General features: G+C 40.2%; 1 protein-coding gene across 1 annotated transcript in view; it reads right to left on the reverse strand.

Annotated features, from left to right (window-relative positions):
- Positions 1-7298: 7298 nt before the first annotated feature.
- Positions 7299-26145, reverse strand: part of PXDC1 (PX domain containing 1) — a 57006-nt gene continuing 38159 nt past the window's right edge. The window contains exons 4-5 of the mRNA XM_036768497.1: positions 13965-14076; positions 7299-8719 (exon numbers count right to left, since the gene is read on the reverse strand). Of these exons, the coding sequence (XP_036624392.1) occupies positions 8602-8719; positions 13965-14076 (230 nt within the window). The 3' untranslated portion in view covers positions 7299-8601. The remainder of the gene's footprint in view (positions 8720-13964; positions 14077-26145) is intronic.

The following is a 26145-nucleotide window of genomic DNA, read 5'->3' on the forward strand; positions in this document are numbered from 1 at the left end:
GGAGAGGAAGGGGGGGGGAGAGAGGGAGGGAGGGAGGGGCAGAGATAGAGAGAGAGAGAGTGAGAGAGAGAGAGAGAGAGAGAGAGAGAGGAAGAGAGGAAGAGAGAGAGAGAGAGAGAGAGGGAGAGGGAGGGACAGAGGGACAGAGAGAGAGACTTCTTGCTACTACCTTTTATAAATGTACATATTGTTAATTCTAGAAAATTTGCCCCTCCATTTTTATGGGCATTTATTTTGTGATGTCAAGTTGCTTGTATTTTAGCAAATATTCAAAGTCTCTACTGGACAACATATATACACGAGAGACATAATTTTTAAACCTAACCTGAGGTAAAAATACTTACCACACCTTGTACCAGCTGTGGTAGTGATCCAGGGCTAGTATGTGTCAGACCAACACTCACCCCAACTGGATGGGGAAGAAATGGAAAGCACTAACTCTCAGGGTCTGGTCTCCCCAGAGAGGTGAAACTTGGGGGTGAGTGCCAAAGATCAAAGCACAATGATCAGAGCTGTTAGTAGAGAAACCTAAATTTAAATGGAGAAATGTGTAGAGATACGAGGTGTAAAATGAACCAGGGTGACAACACCCCTTAGTATAGTCATTGGTGTGGGGTTTTAAAGATGATCAAATCATGTGACTTTTCATTTAAACATTTTTCAGGAAGCCTTGATTAAGGTCCACAATTTCCATTCCCATTTAAATTCAGCTTAGTTTTTTTTTTTTAAATCAAATGCATTCTGCTAGGATGAGAGTTATCTCAAGTAGGCTAAGGGGATGCCTACTCAGGCAGCTGTCTTTCAACTAAGAGAAAACAATATGGTACAAGACGTTTGATGATAAAAAACAAAACAAAACAAAACAAGAAATCCCCCAAAACAGAGCAAACAAACCAAATTTTCTCTGAAAGCTCCATAAAGAACAAGACTATGTCTTGTACGTGCACAGTCCTCCTATCATCAACTGTGTCTTCTCAGCAAACAGATGTTCCCTGGGAAGGAGGTGAGGACAACAAGTCACATAACACTAAGTCAAGGACCTGGTTAAAACTAGCCAGGCCTGCAAGGCAGCTGAAACAAATGTTGAGAATCCATCGATAGACTTAAGTGTTGGAAGGGTCCTAGAGGTCCATCTTATAGACAGGGAAAGTGAGTCCCAGAGAACTTGTCAAACAGCTAATAATTAGTAGCAGAGATAGGACCTTCCAAATCCAACCCTCTTCCCACCATACCACACTACCTCTCTTGTGATCCTTTGTCCCCCTTCCAGGACTCTTATTTCACTTGAAGAGCCAGACACTTCATGTGCATAGTAAAAGGCTAACTTGAAGCCATTATACCTATGCTCAAGTTGTGGGAACAGGTTAACTCCTTCCCATTTACTCTGAGTTGGATATGAGTCAGGGGTGAGGTTGACCTTATAGAAAAATCAGATAGACCCAGTGGTTTGGCTTCATCTCGTTCAGTTGTATGTATAATGAAATGTTCCTGATGTTGTAGACAGGGGTAGCCTGGTACAACTTTGGGGCACAGGAGATAGCCCTTCCACATCATGACTTTCTCCATCACAGTTTCAATATATTGTGGGTTGGCATAAGAAATTAAATGGGAATTTGAGGGGAGTTTTGTGGAAGCCGCTGCCAACATGGGAAAGATACCAGACAACCAAGAAAAAGTTTAGAAACTCAGAAATGCATAAGATATATGTATAGTATTGTATAATATCACCACATTGTTTTTTATATTTTTAATGCCATAAATATGCTACAATTTTTACAAAAAAAAATACCCCATAAAAGAAAAAGAAAAAACTCAGACTTCTTCTCTGGTATGAAGAGGAAGACCAAAAAATTTTATGCAGATTTTCCAGATCGCAGGGCCACCATGCTCCTAGCCCCCTTGATGTGGAAGGGATAACTGTAATGTTTAATCCAGGCAAATCCAGAATATACCAAGGAGGGGTCAGGAATAGGGCCCAGCAAAGGAGAGAGACAAGAGACTACTAAGTAAGAGGACAACCAGGAGAGTGTGAAGTCTCTAAAAGCCACAAGAGGTATGAATAACCAAAGGGAGGGAGTGGTCAGTTGGGTCAAATGCTGAAGAAAGTCAAAGATGATGTGGAACGAAAAAAGAAAAGTCATTGCATTCAGTGATTCGGAAGATTTTTGAAAGAACAGTTTTAATAAAGTGGTAGGGATGAAAACCAGATGATAAGGGGCTGAGAGAGTACACGATGAAGTTTTGCATTTAAACAGCTATCACTTCCCAAATGCAGTACAGTTCCTCATCCACCCGGGCTTCCAAGATTCTTCTTCATTTGTCGCCATTTCATTTTTCCCAATTCTTTCACCACTCCCCCATAAAGATTCTAGCACTGTCTCCTTTGTTTCTGTTTAGTCATTTCAGTCACGTCCAACACTTCACGATGCTATTTGGGCTTTTCTTCCCAAAGATTCTGGGTTGGTTTGCCATTTCCCTCTCCAGCTCATTTTACAGCTGAGGAAACTGAAGCAAATATTTGTAGGCTCAGACATAGCACTGGAAGCTACCTAGTCTGACCCCTTTGTTTCATGGCTGAGGCAAGCAAAGCGCAGAGAGGTTAAGAGATCTGCCTTGGGTCACTCAGGCAGTAAGGTGTCTGAGGCGGGGTTCAAATCAAGCTCTTCCTGATACCAAGTCCAAATGCTATAGCTTTATCCACAGCACTATTGCATCTTGCTACCACAAGAAGCAGTGAGGTGGTACAGCCTGGAGTCAGGAAGACCCTTCGAGTTCAAATCTAGCCTCAGATACTTACTAGCAGTGTGACCCTGGGCTAGTCACTTAACCTCCACCTCGGTTTCCTCAACAACAAAATGGGGATAATAGTAACATCTATGTCCCAGGGCTGCTGTGAAGATCAAACAAAATAATATTTGTAAAGTGCTTAATACAGTTCCTGGCAGATAGCTTTAATAAATGCTTATTCCCTACTACAACTACAATCTGTAAAATCCTGTATTACAGTAACACTATCTTGTACTTCTCTTATATTCCTCACAGCACACAGTACACCAGTGAGCACAGTACAAGTCTTCTTGCCTTCTTCATATTTGTTGAGTATTCAATAAATGGTGGCAAAAGTCCTGTACGGACTGTACTGAGCCGGGCATCATTGACATCTCGGGGCACCCCCAAACAGAGGTACCTATGCACCCTTTGTTCAGCCCTTCTTAGGAGAGGAGAGCATTAGATCATCATGAATTCATCTGACAATTTTGTTCCTAACATAATAAAAAACATATCCAAGGAGGAGAGCTTCTGAACAAGATTTGTCAGGCTGACCTTGTTAAGTGTCATTCATCCATACTTAAGGATGTTCAAGCCATATAGACCAGATGGATGCTGGTGGCCTTATTCTAAAGAATCACACTGTTTATTGGACAATGCAAGATGCTAAGGCAGTATCTTTTTTGAAAAGTTTATTGTCCTTATCCGGGTGAGAGCTTCAGTCATTGGGAAAGCTTGGAACTAGAGAAATGGTACTTGATTTCCTTTTGAATGCCCGCAGGAGATAAAAGTCATACATATTGAATGACCTGCTAAACCAGCCACAATAGATTAAAGGAACCCAATCAATATGGATGGAATAGAATTCTGAGGAAAAGGTGGCTTAGGAAAGTAACCTGTCCTAGGACAGAAAATTAAGCCAAGATTTCCAGTCATTGGCGGACGTATCAGTTTGTTTTGTTTAACTGGTCTTTGTGGTTGTTGTCGTTGTTACAAGGGACAAGTCAGGGGTCTGGGGAGCATCATTGGAGAATGATGGTGGTGTAAAAAACCACAAAGCATCAATAAAAATATTTTTTAAAGATTTATAATCAAGATTTCCTATTAATAGGTACCTTCTAAAACAAAGACATAATAAATACGGTTCCCCATTATGGATGGAGAATGAGAAAATGGAGGTCACCTCACAGTTTAGTTTATAATGATCAGTTGTTTTTCGTGTCTGACTCTTAGTGACCTCTTTTTGGGTTTTGATAATAGTTATCCCTTCCACATCACAGGGGTTAGAAGAGCAGCACCCCCATGATCTGGAAAATCCACATAAAATTTTTTGCCTCTCCCTTTATACCAGAGAAGAAGTCTGAATTTTTTTCTTTTTCTTTTATAGGATGTTTACAGTACCTTATTGTAAAACCTGGGTTAAGCTTTTGGTCATAGGTTCTGTGTTGTCTACAGCTTCTGCAAAACTCCCCCCAATTTTCCATTAAATTTCTTGTGGTGACCCGTGATATATTGAAACAGCTATGGGGTAAGTCACAATGTGGAAGGGATAACAGTACCTCTATGCTATTTAGCACAGTTGCAGAAAAAGTGGGTGCTTAATACATACTTGTTTCTTGACAACTTCATGAGTATGAACAAATTGAACACATTTTCAAAGTGGTATGCTTAACAGCATCAATCACTCTGATAAAAGAGCCAATTATAAAAGCAGCTTTCAGCTCACCAATTAGCCTCAAAGATAATAGTGGGAGCTTAGTTAAGGGACTGGTGGTTATCATGATGATATGTAGTAATCAGAGAAGCTGCTCTAGTTTATAGCTCACATATCTAACCTAATGTAGGAAACTTTAAAAAAAAAGGCAATGATTAATTCACAAAATGATTCTGTTTTACAAAAGTAAAGCTTCTTTTAAATCAGAGGTGTCAAATATTGCCCCAACCAGATAAAAAATGTAATTGACAAATATTTAACAAAATAAATAAAAAAAATAGAGCATATGTAATGTTAATATGTGGTTTCCTAGGACAATATGCAACTTGCAGGGAACCCTATGTACGATTTAATGGCCCTGTTTCTATTAGAGTTTGACACTACTGCTTTAGTGAGTACCCCTTAATACATTTAAAATCATGTAGTTTGCCGAAATTCCATTTATGAATAACTTTTCAGAGATACATCTACTGTGTAAATGTATCTACTTAGGTACACCTGTCTATTCATCATCCAGTCATCAGAACTTGGCTGTCCTCTTCTGGACTACAAGACCATGTCACTTACATCTCTGTTCCTGGAGTTCCTTCCTCCCTCTGATTGAAGAGGATGGAGGGTGAAAAACAGGATCTCCATTCCAGGCAGGCTCCCAGACCAGCCACCTCTTCATTTCCCACCTGGCTGTATTCCTCTGGACTTCATAATCCCACCAGTTCCACACCCCCCACCCACCCTGTACCTGGTACCCTCTCCAATACCCCTTCCTTTACCCCTCCTCCTTTATAGTTTGTTTTTATGTGAGCACCTTGAAGGTAGGACTGCTTTTTACCTTTCTAGCATGGTACCTAGAATATAGAGGGGTCTAATAAATGTTTACTGATTGACTGCTCACAACTCTGGTCAATCTAGACCATGCTTGATCTCAGAGGATCGGCAGTAAAGCACCCCTCTCTCCTCTCAACAAAGATGTGACTGACTACAGGTATGGAATGAGGCATTGTTGTAAAGCTTGGCTAATCGGTTTGTTTGGCTTAACTATAATTCTTTCGCTACAAAAGAAATTTCTAAAGAGAAAGGGGAAGGTCTCTGGGAAAGGAGTGAAATTTTAAAAAGGGATCAAGAAAGTATTTGTCACTGATGAAAGGGACAACTTTAGAGAAACCTAGGAAGACTTGTAAGAACTGATGCAGAGTAAAGAGAACAAAACTAGAACAATTTATACAATAATATAAAATCAAGCTTTGAAATACTCAAGTCTGATCATCTCCACAACCTAGAGTCCAATGATGAAGCATGTTACCTACTTTTTAACAGATAGGTCAAGTCAGGTAATGGATTCAGGATGAAGAATGAAGGTAATGAGCTCAGGATGAAGAATGAGTCATATGTTTTAGACATGACCAAGGCAGAAATTTGTTTTGCTTGACTAAGCATATTTGTTACAAGGATTTGGTTTTGTCCTTTTTTCCTCTAATGCAGTGGTGTGAAAAGTAGGAGGGGAAAAAGTTTTTATTTGAAAAGAAAACTTTCAAACAGTATCTTAAAAAACAAAAATAGCAGAGAACTCTTGGCAGAGAAGAAAGTCCTAAGACTACCTAAGGAGTTGGAAAAATTTCCCTTTGGAGCACTTGGTAATGAGAATAGGACATGAATGGATGCCTAAAAGTTGATTGATTGTGTAAAAAAAAAAAAAAGCATTCATTAATTGACAACAATAGGTATTTCCCTCAGGGTAAGGGGGTGTATTGTATGCGCATAGGAAATAAAATTTGGTGGCATTGCATTGGCAATGCCAGGTGAGGGAGGGTACAGGTTTTTTTGAGGCAGTGTGTGCACATGCATTTGTAGATGATACTGAAGTGTAGGGGGTGGCATGGGGTGGGGGAAGAAATAGTTCTTCCCCTACCTTGATCTTGGGTGGAACTATCCCTGTTTAGAGAGGTAGCAGCCAGGCGTGTACCTGGAATCTCAGAAGCTCTTGCCTCCTGGCTTTACCAAGAAGTTAGTGGGAATCTTTCAGCACAGAAGGGGTTGGGGAGAGAGGTGACAATCACTAGAGGGTTGTTCGGGTGAACCAATGCTTGGTCAATGAGATGGGGTCTTTCATCCTAGTCTCCAATGAGAAAGGACCTTGCTAAGATGGAGAGGACCCCAGTATGGAAGGGTACAGGGAGGAAGCCCTACCACAAGAGGGCATTGGAGACTTGGCAAGGTTATGAGATGACACAGGGGCGAAGGCTATTGGCAATTTTTTCCAGGGGTTCTCTACTACTGGCTAGTCAAACAGCCTCAATGAGATCCTTTTCATAGGGAAACCCTCCTCCTTTCTCTGGCTTAGAAAAGATCAGCTGCCTATTCATCTTGATCCAGAAGATGCCAGTGCCCCTGAGGTACAACTTAATCCCAATGCCAGAGTATTTTTCTTTCAGAGTTCTGGCCAACTCCAAGTAGGTGGTCAACAGGTCAGTCATCTCTGGACTGAAATGGTAAGCCAAAAACCTTTTCCATGCACACAGCTTGAGTTCTCTTCTCTCAGAGAAAGATAGGGACCAACCTTAGCTCTTTCCAGAATCTGAAATGGGGGAGTGGGGAGGGGAAGCCAAACTCCAAAATCCATTATGTTTGTTGGTTTTGTAAGGTCCACAGATCACACCTGAGGGGCATTAGGTTCTGAGAACATTTCCTACAACACAGAAAAAGAAGGATGCATAGCTGGGATCCAGAAGGCATAGGCCCCTCTTCACTCTGGCCAGTGATTCTCTCATGAATGATTACACAAAGGAGTAGAAAAAAAGCACCTTGAAACTGAGCCATCTTAAATAGACTTAAGGAGAGTAATATATTTTATTTCATTAAAATAGATTTTAAAACATACTGTGTAAAAGAATTAGGATTCTCAATAATTTACTATTATTTACATTAGCAAATGTTTGTGGTTAGTAGACACTTAGCAATGGAAAGTTTCTTGGGAGAATGTAAGGCAAAGCACCCAGGGGTGCTCCCAGGCTAAGGAAACCACCACTGGAGAGGTAACCAACTCACAAATAGCTTTCTTCCTGTTTCCCCTCCTTTCAGATTAAGCATGGTAATTATTTTATTAAATACTTGACGAACAGCAAGTGAGGTCAAACCTCTGACTGCTGGGTGATAATAAAGAGACTCATTATTCCTACATTGAAGAGCTGTTAGCCCAGAACAGATTCTTTTCCTTTTGGCCTGATCTCCCAAAGTCTATCATTAAATCAGTGTGAGCATATCCAGGGAGAAGCCTGATCCTCAATGGTCTCTTGCGCTGCAGACAACATTACCCATTCGTGATTATCCTCCAGTAAAAACAATGAAAGCATACTTTAGCAGAACCCACTTGTCCAGATGTGAGCTGAAAACAACTAGAGTACACATCCTGGTTCCCAGGGATGTCCTGTAGCTACTCATGGCCTGGCTGGCTGACTCACTTTCCCTTCCTGTCCCCAGAACTTGGCAATGGTTCACAATCTCATTCCAAGTATTTTCTAAACTTGCCATGTGAGTCACAGATGTGTGTGAGGGTGGAGGAGAGCAGGGTTAGGAAGGGCATGCCCAGGGGTCTTTAAAGAAAGAGGAGAAAGTGGGACACTCCTCTTCAGGAAACATAGAGTGCAGACCTGTCAGAACCAAATGCAGTAGTTGCCCTCATAATATGTCTCCCCTGTAGGCACTGGGTGATTATCCATTGCACCAGGTGTGACGTGTGGGCTTCCCAGGAAATGAAGAAAGGGCTGGTTTTACTGAAAGGAAAAGGAATTTCCATGGGGGTGTTTTGACTACAGTGAGTCATATAGATGGTCCTGAGGCTTCCATGGCTGCTGAAAACTTTGCCATATACCCTTCCCTGATACCAGAATCCACCTGAATGTGAGTTCTCTTCCCCTGTTTCTGCTGTCTTCCAAAAATTTGTACCTTAGGAAGTGCATGGAGACCCAGTGACCATCTGAGCCACAGCACTGATTTCTTTGCAGGCATCATCTCATATCTGGGGTTAGATGACCACCTTTTGGTCTAAGTGGTTGAGGACTATGGAACAGCAGCATAAGTCAGTAATAAAAGGCCAGAAGGTGGGAGAATGGTCTACTGGAAGGTCAGTCCAAAATGTCCGTCTCAAAAGGGACCAGGTGATAGTAGGACAGGTTGGTGACATAGGCTGCTGGGTCTTCACTGTCCTCCAGCTCTGAGGTAAATTCACTGCCATTCTCAAACCTGAAACCAAAAAACAAAACAAAACAAAACAAAACACCCAGAGATGAGAACCTATTCATAGGTACCCATGTAGCGAGAAGAAAAGGGAGAGATACAAAGTTAAACGGACAAAATCCAAAGAACTCTATGGAAAGGCACTCCTAAGGGATGCCCATTCCCTCAGGTGGGATCTTTGGACAAGAGCCCTTTCAAGGAAATGCGTTCCAGGAAAATAATTCTAGTCAGTGCCCACATTTATAAAAAGCCACAAGAGCTACTCATGTGTAAACCTTGGTGAAAGGGATCCTTCTATCCCTAGTAAGAGCTCTTAATGCCTCATGACACCAATTCTCCTTGCAACCTAAAAATGGCCTTCTAAAGCCATAAATAACTGGGAGCATAGTTTTAGATCTGGAAGAGACTTTAGAGGTCATCCATTTTAACTGTCTCATTTTTTATCCTTGTAAGTAAACGTTAGCCCAGATAGGATATATGACTTATCCAAAGTTACAGAGGTGGTAAATACTGAGACCAGGATTTGAACTCAGATTGTTTGACTCATATAAAGTACTGTTTCCACCATACTACACTGATCTACAACCAATTCAGATATTTTAAAATCTACAACTAGTTCTAAGCCTTTAAAAAATAAAGCTGGCTTGGAAAACAAGTGAAGGCAATAGGTATCATACAAGAAGTAGCCCTCGTTTCTGACACACTAGAAAGAGAGAATTAGGGATCTGATGCTTTACTCCTCCATAATAATTAGTGTCCAAATCTTTTCTTTTGAGTAAACCCTTGATCAAAATTCTAGTAGGTGGGACAAAAGGTATTTATTAGAAGAATGGTGAATATAGCTTTAAAAATGTTTTGAAAGGAAGACACAAGACTAAACAAAACACACACAGAAGAGAGAAATAACTGGAAATGCCTGGTGAGCTTCCTTAGAGTTGTTGGCAGATGAGGCTTGAAAGCAGGGCTTATAGATCATGTTGCACAGCAGTAAAAAGACCCAGCTTCCAAACGACCCGATTGCCATCAAAACTCTATAGAAAGGGTTTCCCTAGTGTAGGTGGAAAAGGTGTATGTCATCATTTCTTGGGCAAACTAGTCTCATAGAGCAGTGGTTCCCAACCTATGGGCAGAGAGTTATTGCAAAGGGTCCATAAATCCATATGCGGCCTAAATGGTCATCCTATATTTTATATAGCTCTAACCACATAAGAAGCATGACTTAGTACGGTAACCAAGCAAGCGTACCTTCTATGGACTGAATAAACAATGTCTTAAGCATATATATGTTACTATTTTGTATGTATGCATCTGTTATGATTAATAAAATACAAATTCACTTAAAAGCACAATTGAATTTATGGATGTTCTTTGTCATAAGAAGACTTGAGTTCACAATCCCCCCTTAGACACTTACCTTGGGCAAGTCACCAAATCTCTGTCCACCTCAGTTTCCTTATTTATAAAATGGGGATAATAAGAATAGTCCCTACCTCCCAAGGCTGTGGTCTGAATAAAATGAGATAATATTTGCAAAGCACTTTCCAAACCTTATAAGCACTTTATTAATGCCAGGTATTATCATTTGGTGAGTAAAAATTAAATAAACCAAAGAACCAGCTTGCTTTTGTCTTTATGAAAACATGTTATGCTCACAGTGGTTTGGAACAAACCTATGAACTTGAAAATGACATGGATAAAGCATCTGCCAAGGTGCAAAATCTCCTGCTGAATGTTTTCCTTTCCATGTGCCACATCTGCCTCATTCCACAGGATGAATTAATGCGATTCAGGAGTGATAGAGAAGGAAGGAAGGAAGGAAACCCTGGGGAAATAGGTCAGGTGCTAAGGCCATGGCTTTAACTACTGAATTCACATGACCTCTGACAGTCGTGTCAAATACCTCTGCTCTTGAAACTTGTTTGAGGAGGCTAGAACAACCTGTTCCATTTCTGCCCTGAGGTTTGGGGTTTGGTACCTCTTTTAGCCAACCATGGCCAAGAGAGGGACAGACAGTGCTGTTTTTCTGTTCTTTCACGGGCTCATATGAGGACACAGCAGACAGATATAGTACATTTCCAACAAAGCACAATCATTTCATGTTGGGTTATTGTTAGTTAAAGTCTCAGGCACCCACTGTCTTTATGCTGTGACACCACGGAAACGACACCATCAGAAATAAGCTCCATCTCATGTCCTAGCAATGTGCCTACTCTCATCTGATTCACGGGCACAAGGCCAAGTGGTTAAACCTTAGTGGAGCTGAGGACAAACTTTAATGTAGAGAGACAGCCTGAGGGGCAAAACCTCCAATAAATCAAAACATCATTTCTCTCCATCCCCACTCTTTGCCCTCTGACTGGCAACTTGTCTGAAATTAATAAACAGACTAGTTCCCCAAGGTCAGGACAGCATTTCTTCCCTGGATTCCATATATCAGAGAAATGTTCCTGCTGAAAGGGTAAGCCAGGAGTTTATAGACAGTATTCCCTTTAAATGCTCACTTGAATTACTAACAGTCAGACTTCTGGGGTGGGGGAGCAGGGTCAGGGAGAGAGAAACTATTCAGAAAAGAGTCATAAAGGCCAGCTTTCTACCACCCTCTCCCCGAGAGGTCTTCTGTACTTTTTTAAAATCAAAATTTTTATTGATATCTTTTATTTTTTACATAGCCTAATTTCCCTCTGAATCTCTCATGCTCTCTTCCCTTCCCAGATAACTATCCCAGATATCAAAGACTTTTTTAAAATTAAAAATAAAGAGAAAAAAAGCAAAACTGTCAACCTGTTGAAAAATTCTAACAATACATGCATTGTTTGACAGCTATTCTCTACTCTACCTCCAAGTATACACACATACCTCTGCAAAATAGTGGGGTAAAGTGTCTCCTAATCTTTGGGGCCAAGCATATGCTTTATAATTTTGCATCTTTCAGTTTCAATTGCTTTGTGGTTGGTGTCCTTTCAATTTACATTGTCATCATTGTGTGTGTTGTTTAATTGGCTTGGCATACTTTCTTGTATCAGTTCATGTAAGTCTTTTCATGCTTTATCAAAATTGTTGTTTCTTATGACACAATCATATTCCATTATGTTCATGTACCACAATCAAGTTAGCCATTCCCTCATCAATGGGCATCTACTTTTGTCTACACAACTCTTTGCCACAATAAAAGATGCTTCTATAAATATTTGGCACATGGAGGGACTGTATTTTTAACATCCAGTTTCCCCCAAACAAAATAAAGACCAGATCTATCATGTAATACCAAAGTCTTTGCCTTCTCTTTCTGTTTCTACTGGGTTCCTAAGTCCCCGAATTCACACGATCTCTTACAGTCATGTCAAATATCTCTGCTCTCAACTTGTTGAGGAAGAAACCTTTTAAGTTTAAAGACTGGGTAGAGAGAGTAATTTTAGTGCTCAAAGTGCTTATGGGAAAGGACCTCTCTGACAACAGGAAGGACCCTCAAGTGTATGAAGAGCACCACAGGGTAATATTCTTCAAATATTACAACAGTTTCTAGGACCCCTTAGTAACTGAGGATAGAGGCAGGCAACAAGGATGGTGAAATGACTCCAGAACGTGCCACTGGATCAACTGTAGGCTTCCTAGTATGGAGAAGAAAAGACTTGGTTGAGGTTTAGGAGTGGGAGAAGTGGGAAAAATGCTAGGATATGATTTCTGTCTTCACATATTTGAAGGGCTTATATGACTTAGTCCCAAAGGAAAAACCAAGACTAATGAACAGGAGCCAAAGGAAGGCAGATTTTGGCTTAATAGAAGGAGAATTTGCCTAATGATAGGAGCTCTATGCAAAAGTGAAATGGGTTGTCTCAGAGGGTGATGAGTTCCCTGTACTGAGGGATTATAAAAGAAAGACCAAATGACTACTCATTAAGGATGTTATCCAAAGGTTTCATGCTTTAGAAAAGAATTGGATCATAGAAGCTCTGAGATCCCTCCCAATGCTAATAATCTATAAAGTGTCTAAAGAGTTTGGCCTTCCTCATCCTCCAGTGTAGTACATGAACTCAAATTTCCCTGTGGACAATGAAAAAGCCATCCTTAAATATTACTGTGCTCTAAGACACAATTAGCACAACAAACACAGAGAATCATGAAAAGATTGACACAAACTGATGCAAAATGAAGCAAGCAGGGCCAGGAAAAAGAGAAATGCATTGACTAAAAACAATGTAAATGTAAAGAATCATCACAATAGAAAAAGGAATGGTGCAATATTATAAAGAACAAGCTTAGTTCCAAAGAAGACATAGGAGGTATCTCTCAGTTTACACCTCTCCTTTGTGGAGGTGGAATCTATGGGATATGGAACACTGTATTAACGCAGATTTTTTTTCAATGTGCTGATTGGATTTAGTGAATTTTTTCTTTTTCTTTTCTTTAAGATAGAATAGTGGGAGAAATCTAGGTGATGTAAAAACAAAAGATATCAATAAAAATATATTCAAAAAAAAAGAAAAATCCACCCTTATAAGCTTCTTTAGAGCACGGACTATGTAATTTTTTTTTAATTCACCCATTAATTCAACAAACAAAATGAATATTAAATACCATTATTCTAGAGGTTGTAGGAGATACAGAGTTTAGTTAGGAAATAGTTCTTACCCTCAATATTATAACTTAGTAGGATAAGATATAAACACAGGTAGCTCCATGCACATTATTACATGACAACATGAATTAAAGAAATGTGTCACAAAAGGAATGCCGTCTGACAAAAGGGAAACTTGGAAGAGGGCCTAATGATGATGTGGATGATGACACTGATGACAACAACTAGCATTTTTATGGCACTTAAAGGTTTGCAAAGTACTTTGCAAATATTATCTCATTTGATCCTCAAAACAACCCTGAGATAATAGTATCCTCCTTTTGCAGATGAGGAAATTGAGACAGGAAGAGGTTAAGTGACTTGCCCAAGGTCACACAGCTAACAAGTCTTGAGTCTAGATTTGAACTTGGGTCTTCCTGACTCCAGCATTCTAACCATTGCACCACCACGGGTAGGGTTTTAAATGATGGGTAGGGATTTAGCAGGGGAGAGAGAGCATTCCAGGTCCATTGAAGAGCACACACTGCTCTGCTGTTACTTATTTTTTTCTCTCCCTAGCACTATGATGCTCGTGTCAGAAGCCTCATAAATGTTTGTTGAACCGAATCACCCTAAAGTTAATCAAAGTTTACATTGCTTTTTCTATACAACCAAAATTCAAAACAAAATACTTACAAATGTTCTGTTGAATCCACATCCAAGTGATTGTCTTTTCCATTTGGTATACTGTGGTCAATAACTATTGTCTCGGTATTTGCTAAACAAAATCCGTTAGACCTCATGATTTCTGAAAAGAAAGGCAACAGGGTTAAAGACACAGAATTCATCGCAGGATGTAGGCCTCATGGCTGAAATCAAAGCCAAGGAGAGGAATGCTACAAGGAGAAGTGTTGGGGGTACTGAACTGGTTTATGGCTCACTACTATGAACTGTTAGACTCAGTTTTCTCCTTGAAGCCCAAGAAGGAGTTAGCAAGATGTAGATGTCCATCAACCTGCCAGCTTCCCCTTTCACCTAATCCAAAGGTTCTTAACTTTTTTTGTGTCATGGACCTTGCTTTAAATCTTCTAAAGCCTATGAATAGGTAAATGAACAAAATAAAATACATGGGATCACAAAGGAAACCAATTTTATCGAAATACAGGCAGCTAGGTAGTACAGCATCAGTGCCAGGCCTGAAGTTGGGAAGACTCATCTTCATGAGTTCAAATCTGGCTTTAGGCACTTACTAGCTATGTGACCCTGGGCAAATCATGTAACTGTTTGCCTCAATTTCCTCATTTGTAAAATGAGCTGGAGAAGGAAGTGGCAAACCACTTAGTATCTCTGCCAAGAAAACCCCAAATGGGGACAGCTAGGTGGTGCAGTGAGTAGAGCACCAGCCTTGGAGTCAAGAGGACCTGAATTCAAATCAGGCCTCAGACACTTGACACACTGTGTGACCTTGGGCAAGTCACTTAACCCCAATTGCCCTGCCTTCCCCCCTCCAAAAAAAAGAAAACCCCAAATGGGGACACAGAGTCAGATGACTGAAAAACACCTGAACAAGAATAGTTATCAAAATATTAAAAAAAAATTCACAGATCATCACTGGCTCATAACTAGCAAGATCAGAACTTTCCTACCAAGATGGGGGGACCGGGCAGAAGGCAGAAGGATCAATATAGGCATACTTCAAAGGCATGTATACCATCTGGAAGACTATTGAGAAAAATAGCTACACAGACTATTTTATAGCAGCATTCCCTCCTGGGCTTCCTCTGCCTACCCTGCCACCTCCTATGTAAACTGATAGATGCCTCATCCCTCTCACGGAAAATCTTGCTAAAATAACCAGCTCCAGGCAGATTTCAGAAAAACCCGGAAAGACATGCATGAACTGATGCTGAAGGAAATGAATATTACCAGGAGAACATTGTACACAGTAACAGCAACACAGGGAGATGACCGACCTTGATAGACTTAGCTCTTCTCAGCAATGCAATGATCTAAGACAATTCCAAAAGACTCATGATGGAAAATGCCATCCACATCCAGAGAAGGAACTATGGGGTCTGAATGCAGATCGAAGCACATTATTTTCTTTTTCTTTTCTTTTTTGTTTTTTCTTTCTTGTGGTTTTCCCCTTTTGTTCTGATTCTTAGTTCACAACATGACTAATGTGGAAATATGTTTAATATGATTGTACATGTGTAATCTATATCAGATTGCATGCCATCTTGGGGAAGGGGGAAGGGTAGGGAAATTTAGAACTCAAAATCTTATAAAAGTAAAAACTAAAACTAAATAAATAAAATAAATGAAATAACCAGCTCCTCCCAATACCAGGCAAGGACTGAGCTCAAATATTAGTGAATAGTGCTGTCTTATTTGCCTCCATGTTTTAGCTTGCAAAAGCAATCCCTTAAAGCTTGGTCTTTCTGAAAGAGAGGTGGCCAGGGTAGTACAATGGAGATCTCAATGGGCCTCCATGTCAGAAGACAGTTTCTGACCCTAGCTCTGCTTACAACTGCCTGTGTTCACTGAGCTGTAGCTTCCTCATGTGCACAATGAGAGAACTGGACAGTAGGATTTCTAGTACTCTATGGGCTTTGAAATTTTGTTTTTTCTGATTCTAAGTCATCTATCCATCTAAGGGACAAATGTAGCCTCTAATGTCATGATATACTTTCTCACATCTGGTTCAGTCAAATTTATCTTTTCCAAGTGAAGATGTTTTCCATCACTTCCTCTGCAAGGTCACACCACAATCTAACAATAGATCTGATGGACATTAATAGCTCTCTCTCCTCCTTGGTGTTTATACACATGATTCAATTATTTGTAAATCTTGGCATATTCCCTAATCCCTAATTGTCCTCCAGCTGAGGCCCCCGTCCCTTCATAAATAATTGGTTTTTTCTCTTACCAATAAAAGGAACATTTATGCTACAAAATAACCTCCAAATTCCTGGCATATCCTCAACAACTCTTCACTGGAGAACTCTCTCACTTCCTTGGTCAAGATCTGAAGCATGGCAGCATACAGCTTAAAATAGCCTTTGATGGCATGTTGGCACCTCATGAGGCAAATGAGAACCTAGTTTGCTGTCCATAATCACACTGAGCCTCTAAATGCTCTAACATTTCAAAAGCTTTTTCCCCCTTCTGCCTTTCCAAGATTTGTTTTATTTCCCCCACCTCTCAGTCTGTGTTTTTATAGTCTAAATTGGCTTATGATTTTTTTTTTGGGGGGGGGGTCAAGCAATAAACTATTAGTTAAGCCCTTACTAGGTGTACTTACTACGGTGCTAAATTCTGGGGATATGAAAGAAAGGCAAAAACAGTCTCTGCCCTCAGGGAGTTCACAATATAAATAAATATACGTGTATATACATATATGTCTGTGTGCATCTATGTGTATGTACACACATATTTATACACACACATATACATACCCGTATAGTATAAATGGAAGATAAGCTCAGAAGAAAGGCACTGAGGGAGGGGTGAAGGACGGGGGACAGAAAGAACTTGTAGAAGGTAGGTTTGGAGCCAAGGTTTGAAGGAAGACTGGGAAACTAAGAGGTGGAGGTGAGAAGGGGAAACATTCTAGGCATGGGGGACAACTAGGGCAAGGATATGGATTCAGGAGATGGGGTGCTGTATTCAAGGAACAGCAAGCAAGAAGGCCAATATCACCGGATCATAGAGCACATGGAGGAGAGTGAAGTATAAGACGATCATAGAGGTAAGAATGGATCAGGTTGAGCAAAAGGCTATAAAATTGCATACCCTTTGAACCAGCAATACCACTGCTAGGTCTATATCCCAAAGAGATTTTTAAAAAGAGAAAAGGACCTATTTGTACAAAAATATTTATAGTGGCTGTTTTTGAGGTGACAAAGATTTAGAAATTAAGTGAATGCCTATCAGTTGGGGAACGGCTGAACAAGATGTGGTATATGAATGAAATGGAATGTTACTGTGCTGTAAGAAATGACAAGCAGGCTGATTTCAGAAAAACCTGAAAGACTTACACAAACTGATGCAAAGTGAAGTGAGCAGAACCAGGAGAATAATTGTATAGTGTAACATCAATATGGACACAATAACAGCAAGGATAACCAACTGTGAATGACTTAGCTATTTTCAGAAATATAATGATCCAAGACAATTCCAAAGGATTCATCCAAAGAGAGAACTGATGGAGTCTGGATGCAAATCAAAGCATACTATTTTTCACTTTATTTTTTTCATGTTTTCTTATTGGGGGGGAGGGATGTCCTGTGTCTTCTTTCACAACATGACTAATACATAAATATATTTTGCATGATTGCACATGTAGCCTATATCAAATTGCTTGCTGTTTCAGGGAAGGGGAGGAGAGGGAGGGAGAAAATCTGAAACTCAGATTTTTTTAAAAAAATGAATGTTAAAAAGTGTCTTTATATGTAATTGGGAAAAATAAAATATTATTTTAAAATTAAAAGAGAACTTAAAAAAAAGGAATAGACCAATTCAGGGCTGGGGAACCTATGGCCTTGAGGCCACATGGGGCCTTCTAGGTCCTTGGGTGTGGCCTTTTGACTGAGTCCAAGTTTTACAAAACAAATCCTTTTATTACGGGGATATTTTCTGTGAAGTTTGGATTCAAAGGGCCACACTTGAGAACCTAGAGGGCCACATCTGGCCTCAAGGCCACAGGTTTCCCATCCCTGGACCAAGTTGTAAGGGCCTTTAGAAGCAAAACAGAGGGTTTCATATTTGATTCTTTTTATTTAATATATGTTATTACAATTTCTATTTCTATTCTATTATGATTTATAATGCATGTTTATGTAGCATAATGTTTGATACAAGTATAATTTATTATGCTATTTTGTACATTTATCATTTTATACTTATTCTGTTTTTTAAATTCTAGGTTATCTGTGGCCATGTCAATAGAACAAATGAGGTAGTGATCCAGTTTCGATTCAACAAGCACCTCTTAAGCACCTACTGTGTGCCAGGCACTATGCTCCTTGCAGGGGAGACAAGCACAAATTTGAAACAGTCAAGTCACGGTGCTGCACTCATCCGGCCCCTCACTTGATCACACTGCCCGGACGATTGCTTAATTCTCTTGTATGACTGTCTGGTGAAGCTGCGGGTCTCGCTTCCCAGGTCTCTGGCCAGGAAGCAGCACTGACACCCTATACCCCTACAAAGCTTACTGCTTCCCCTGGCCCCTCCTCCTACTCATCCTTCCCATTGCCAGAAACAACACATCCTGTATTTATTTGGTGCTGGAGTTCTTCGTGTCATGTGAAAGGGCACAGGAGGTAAATTGAAACTTGAGGGTTTTTTTTTTTTAAATCCCAGGGGTCAACCCTACTTCTAGGTACAGAAGAGGAAACAGTATGAGGTTCTCCAGGGCCAGATTCCACGGTTTCAAGGTTTCTTGCCCCCTCCCTCGAACCTGGTTCTATAAAATGGACTAAATCTTACCCCAATGGTTTAGATTCACTTACTGGCCAAAAAAAGAAAAATAGTTACATTTAAAAACACCAAACTTCTTTCCCATTTTGATAAACTCATACTCTTAGCGACCATAATGCTGCAAACTGACATTTTCTCCCTTTACCAGGGGATTTTTCTAAATTGACAAATAACAAAGACCATCGCTACAAAATGTTCATAAGCAAACATCTTAGAAGGTTTTTCTTAAAAAGGCTCTAGAAAAATGGAATCCTTCCCACAAATAAATCTAGATTTGGAAGTAAATTTTCTAAATCCTACCTCTAAAAATGAAGATAATGGGTGCACAAAAAAGAGACTAAATAATTCCCAATGCCAGGCTGGAGCCTCAAATTTAAACCCCGCCCCCCTCCCAAAAAACAAAAAAACCTATGCTGCCTTGCTGTGTGACCCTGGGAAAGTCACAGCTTCAGTTTTCTCATCTGTAAAATGAGGAAAATGATAGCACCTCCCTCATAGGATTGTTGTAAGAATCAAATGAGATGATACATTACGCTCTTTGCAAACCTTAAAGTATTACATCGGCCTTGGCTATTGTTATTGTCACTAAAGATACGGAAGACTTCACATCCACTGGCTTTTTTCAGGGGTATCTACACTAGCCTGACTGAAATGAAAATGAAGCCCAGCCAAAGCATGTGGATGTTCTGGAGCTCATTAAAACAAGTCCTGGAGAAACATCTTTTCCTTCTTGTCCTCTTAAGTTAAGGTGTCCCCCAAAGCTCTATCCTCTGCTGTCTTTTCCCTCCGATGATCAATTTTATGTCAAATGAGTCTCTCGCTAGTCAAGGTCAAGGTCCCCCTTCATTTCCACCTTCCATTTGACCTCTCATCTGGGACCAAAATTGAGCTCGTCATTGTCTTTCCTACACCTATGTCTCTCCCAAACTTCCTTCTTTATGCTAAAGATACCACAAGCCTCCCAGTCACAGAGACACAAAACTTCAGTCATCTTTGATCCTTCCTTTTCTCTGACACTCCAGCTGCCAAATTCTGTTGATTCTGCCTCCACAGTAACTCTTATATCCATTCCTTCCATTCCAAACCAGTCTCTAATTCAAGCCTTAATACTTCCCATCAGGGCTCTTTTAATGGACTTCTAATTGGTCTTCCTGCCTCAAGCCTCTTCCTTCATCCTTCTCATCATCGCCTAAATTATCTTCTCAGTACATCCCTTGGATCCTCTCACCAGGACCAATCTAATGGACTTCTAATTGGGTCTTCCTGCCTGGAGCTTCTCCCTTAACCGATTCATCCTTCCCACTGCTACCTAAATTATCTTCTCAGACAATCCCTCGAATCACATCAGTCTCCTGCTCTCGAGCCTCCAGGGTTTCCCAACTGTATACACAATAAAATCAATCTCTGGAAACCTGGAGTTGAAGGCTACAATCTGATTGCAACTTACTTTTCCAAGCTTATTTCATGTTCTTCTTTCATCTAGTCTCGATCCCAGCCACACTAACCCATGATCTCATCCTATCTTGCTTTGTACGCCCACAGGCTGGACTGGAACATGCTCCCTCTACACCCCCACTTTTTGAAATTGTTCTCTCCTGATACCCCCAGCTGAGAGCATTCTCTTCCTTCCTCAAATTTCTCATGAAGCTTCATTTAGGCCTCTCCTTTGCACCTACCGAATTTTGTCCTGAGGCATGCATGTCTCTATGCACGTTTTAGCTGCACAATTAGATTATAATGCTTCTGGACTCCAGATGGAGACAGTTTTTATCTTTGTATTCTCTGCACAGGGCCTTACATATAATGGTCACTTAATAAATATTTGCTAAATTCAACTGAATTAAGCTAACCCTATTCTTATGAACAACCCTGGTCATAGAGTCAGAAGGCCTGTGTTCATGTGCTGGCTCTCTGACATTTGTTGTGTGACTCTTAATGTGTTTGAGCCTCAGTTTCTTCACCTGTAAAATTGAGACACTTGCACTGCCTCCTTCATAGGATTGTTGTGAGGAAAGTGCTTTATAAACCTCAAATGTGAATCCTTATAGCAAGTAAGATTTTAGATTCTATCTATCTAGGTTCATAGGTTCATAGAGCAAGTATATAGAGCAAGGCCTTCTTGTAAAGACATGGGAGAATGGCCCCTCCAGGCCACTTGGATTTGTCCAATATCAGTATTATTATTTCTTGAGTCGGTCTGTTTTTTTTTAAAAAGACATTTTTATTGATGACTTTGGCTTTACAATTGTTTCTCACCCCTTCAGAGTACATCCTCCTTTGTGACAAATAATAAAGTGAAAACACCCAATATCATGCAAACGGTATTCTGTTTGCTAATGTTTGCTAAAATGAAATGAATTAAGCTAACCCTATTCTCATGACCAACCCTGGTTGTAGAGTTAGAAGGCCTGTGTTCATGTGCTGGCTCTCCGACATTTGTGGTCCCTGTGGTCCTTCACCTCTTTGCCATGAAGAATCTCCATTGATTCATATGTTTCATTATTAGTTCTTCTAGACCTTCACTGGTTTTTCAGTCACTCAGATTCATCTTTTAGTTTAAAACATGGTTGATTTATTGGGACTAAAATCAGCCAAATCAAGTTGTTTGGCTAAACTGAGCAGCCATCTCAATCAAAACATTTGCTCTCAAAAAGATAACCTGAAGAGGAAAAGTATAAATGTCCTTTTTTAAAAAAATAGGTAGTTGTGATTTTTCTTAGTGCAGAAAAAGGACAGAATTACTTAAATGCATTTGGATTTTCAAGCTATTGACACTTGTACATTTTTATTTTCTCTCAAAAAAAGAGTCCTGCTTCATCATCTACCTTTCCAGATTTATCTCATATTACTGCTCCCTACCACATTCCAGGCAAACTGGATTACTTGCTAATCCCTAAACATGGCCCTCCATCTCTGTGGCTTTTTGGAGGTTCCAGTCACCACCACCTCACTTCACTTGCCTCGTGGCAACCTTTCTGGAATTTGCCAGATGTAGGCCCTCTTTCCTTTCTCAAAGTATTTTGTATTTTCTTGTCTATTAAGTGTTGTATACCCTCCCCCTCTTCCCCCATATAAGGTCCCTAAGGGCAAGGATGATTTTTCTGCTTTTGGCTCTATATTTCCAGAAGTTTGTGAAATGAATTGAAAAGACTTTTGCTTAAAATCATCTCCTTCAGATTCTCAGTTTGCCACCCCCAGGTTCACATATGCACTTCAGTTTGGAATTACTCTTCCAGTATAAACCAGGAGATAAAAATCTTAACAAGTATCTTTTCATTCATGGTTAAAATATAGCACAAAATGAATATGATAATTTTCTGCTTAATTTAACCAAAGTAAATATGAACATTCAGGAGAAAGAATGATCAGCTTTTGCAGTCTACACTAATCAAATTAGCCAGTTAATGCTTATCTTCATTTCCCTTTGAGTTTACAAGTGTAACCACAATGCTAGCAACTGGGAACTCTCCCAGTGGTCATAGGATCATATATTTAGAAATGGGGGGAGAGGGGGACCAACATGAAGTCCATCCCCTTGATTTACAGATGAGGAACCAGAGACATAGGGAGATAAGTGACTTAACCAAAGCCACACCAATTTTGTCAATTTGAACTCAGGTCCTCTGACTCTATGACTCTTTCCACTCTTCCATAATGGGTTTTCTTTTCTCATGTTGGATGAACATTTATTTTAGTAACAAGTCACTATATTATAAACATGTTAGGACGCCTAGGACACTATGGCATTTATTCAAGGACATATGTCCTTGATATTGTCCTAACATTTTACAACAATTCTCCCATTGTGAGTAATTTTTCAGAGGTTAACACTTAGCACCACCTAGTGGACCCACTAATCAAGCTCAAAAAAGCCTTTGAAAGTATACCTGAACCTTCAGAACCAGATTACTACGTAACCCATTCATCTCAAGGGAAAATTCTTTGTATAGAACCCAGCTATGCTAATCACAAGAGGCCAGCCCATTGATGACAATCCTGGTCAAAGTAAGTCTGGATGCTTAACCCAGAAATGCTATACAATGCGCAACCCTCTTCGTATGTTTATCTCAATTCAGTAAAATTAACCAAAATGTAGGTGCCATATAAATGATTATTTCCTTCCCCCTCTCATAATAATTACTATTTGCTGAATTAACAGAAGATGAATTTCCTGAGGTCTACAGGTGAATAATGTAACCATTTCTGAAGTTCCAAGGCTCATCATAGCCGCATCTTGAACATAATTTCCTAATTGCTAATTGTCTTCCACCCCCACACCCCACATTAACTAATATTTTCTATAGTACTTTAAGGTTCACAAAGTGAAATTTATGAGCTGCTTGTTTCTAAAGTCACTGTTCCTGTCTATGCTCACCTCTTGGTCTGGACATTAGTGGAGTAAGTAATTGAAGAAACCGGTAGGCAGACAGTTCAGTGGTATAGTGAATAGTGGGTTCAGGAAGAACTGAGTTCAAATCCTGCCTTTGACACTTACTGGCTGTGTGACTCTAGACATTTAACCACTGCCTGCCTCAGTTCTGTCAACTATAAAATGGGGATAATAATAGCCCCTGTTTCCCAGGGTTGCTGTGAAGATCAAATGAGATCATATTTGTAAAGAGCTCTGCAAAGCTTTAGGTACTGTGTGTGTGTGTGTGTGTGTGTGAGAGAGAGAGAGAGCTATTAGTAATTGCAAGAACTGGGTTGTGCAAATAAAGTATGGTGGCCCAAAGGTAGAAACTGGCTTCTGAGATTAAACAGATTTCAATTGAACTGATAATTTCTAAATGCCTTTGTGCACAAGACATTTTGATGTGGAGGATATAAAGGCACGATATGGCAATACATGACTGGGTCCTCTACCTTACAAGAGTTTAAAATTAAGGGAGAAAAAAATAATTACAAATACTTAAATAACAATGAAAGGCAATAAGTCTAAAATAAGTTGCACTGCCACTAAATGCAATAGGGGTTTAAGTGAAACTGTTTCTCTTTTGGCCAGGAACCCTGAGGGTCTTCCCCTCCCAGTTTGATTTTTTTTTTTTTTTGTTTTGACTAAAGGGGCCATGCCTTGACTCACTTCTTAAAGAGGCCTATTCACCGAATGGGCATTACCTCACTCAAAGTGAGAACCTGAGAAGAGCTTAGCCTGAAAGGGCCGGGGTCTCTCAGTGCATCTCCAGTCATCCTGCTGAACATTTGGCCACTGGACCCAAATGGCTCCGGAGGAGAGAGTGAAGCTGGTGACCTTGCACAGCCCTCCCTCACTCAAATCAAAGTCAACCAAAAGTCACGTCATCATTTCCCTGATGTCATGGTCCTCTTTGAGAATGAAGGACAAACACAATACGTAAAGTGCCTTACAAAGGACAGCAATTCTGGATTCTCAGGAGCTGGGTTCAAGTACTCTCTCTGTCACTTACCATCTTTGGGACTGTGGGTGGGTCACAGCCTCAGTTTCCTCTGCTGTAAAATGAAGGGGTTGGACTAGATGACCTTTGAGATCTCTTCCAGCTCTAGCTCCATCATTCTACTCATCCAAGGGACATAGATAGGGATTAGGCCTGTTATTTCATTAGTCTAGGATGTTCCCAGATGAGGAATTTCCCTCTAGCTGTGCAGTTTGGCATCTACTCTGAGATTTAGAGTCTTAGAATTGCCTTAGAGCACTGAGAGGTTATGTAACTTGCCCAGGGTCACACAGCCAGTTGGGGTCAGAGGCAGGATTTGAACCCAAGCCTTCCTCCAACATCATTACTCCATCCACTCCTTCAGGCTGCTTTTCACCTACCCAGCATACTATATAAATGTCAGTTGCCATTATTTTAAAGGAAGGAGAAATATCCATGGGGCTAGCTGGTTGGAGAAGGCTTGACAAGGGACATGGCCTTGACACATGCTTCCAAGGATGGGTATGACTGGCTAATAGGAAAGAAAAAGGGAGGATGTTCTAGGCAGCTGGACCAACCTGAGCAAAGGTAGGGATAAACCTAAACAGAGAGAAAGAAACATGACTAGAGATATCATACTACTTGCCTTCTCAAGGGGTGGGAGATAGGGAGAAAATATGAACTCAAAATTTTGAAAATGAATATCGAATTTTTTTCATGTAATTAAGAAATATTTAATAAAATAAATAAGCCTAGAATGGTAAGAAAGGGCCAGGAACTAGAGGTATAATGAGAGACAACATGTAAGGGCTAGACTATAGTAAGCTTGATGAAGTGAGTTTGACAGTTCTCTACCTATTTATTCAAATATTTTATAAGGATATATGTGGCTGTATGGCCAGTCATATCTGGTAGGTCCACCTTTAAGTTTCCTTTGAATTCCCTTCAGCTGGAGAGCTCTATCAGGGCTGGGGAACCTGCAGCCTTGAGGCCGCATGTGACCCTCTAGGTCCTCAAGTGCAGCCCTTTGACTGAACCCAAACTTCTCAGAATAAGTCTTGGCCACATGTGGCCTCGAGGTGGTAGGTCCCCCAACCCTGTGTCTAGATGATGCCCTCACTGTTCTCTGTGACAATCACCAAGTCTCATTATACGCATTTCTCTAAACAAAGTGTTAGAGTCAATCAGCTCTGCCTCTAACTCCAGATTGAAATGGACCTATACCTATATATACTAATATGGAAAGTGTATTCTTTTCCCTTTGACTTATTTACATGTTTATATTACCCTCCTACATCTATTTTTAGAGATTTGGGGGATGAAGATATTGAGGAGGAAAGGATTCTCATCCGGTTCTTGGATTAACCTCCAGAATTCTAAACATTGGGCAGAATTTGGTTCTTCCTATCTTCTGGAAGATAATTCCTCTTTAATGGAATGCCAGCAGATAGCATATCTAGAACCTAAGGCCCAGTTTTTATTACCCTTGGACTAGTTAGGAGAAAACTGGCCAGTTTAACTTGTTTGATATACCCTACCAGAAGGGGAAAGGGAGAGGGAGAGAGAGAGAGAGAAAGGAAGGGAGGGAGGAAGAAAGAAAGAAAGAAAGAAAGAAAGAAAGAAAGAAAGAAAGAAAGAAAGAGAGAGAGAGAGAGAGAGAAGAAAGAAAGAAAGAAAGAAAGAAAGAAAGAAAGAAAGAAAGAAAGAAAGAAAGAAAGAAAGAAAGACAGAAAGGGGAGGGGAGGGGAGGGGAGGGGAGGGGGGGGGAGGGGAGGGGGGGGGAGGGATATAAATCTACAAATAATTTTCAAAAATTAATTTAATTTTATTTAAAATCACATTTTATGTAAATTAACTATTTTTGGTTTGCCTGTTATTAATGTGAATTAGTAGTGCAGTATTGTCATCTGTTTGAGGACTGATTTGAACATCAATTCACAAATAGATAATTTTACATGATGAAAGGTAAAAAATTAAATCATTGTGAGTGCAAAGAGAATTGT

Source organism: Trichosurus vulpecula, chromosome 1 (assembly GCF_011100635.1).
Source record: "Trichosurus vulpecula isolate mTriVul1 chromosome 1, mTriVul1.pri, whole genome shotgun sequence".
NCBI classification, from domain to species: Eukaryota; Metazoa; Chordata; class Mammalia; order Diprotodontia; family Phalangeridae; genus Trichosurus; species Trichosurus vulpecula.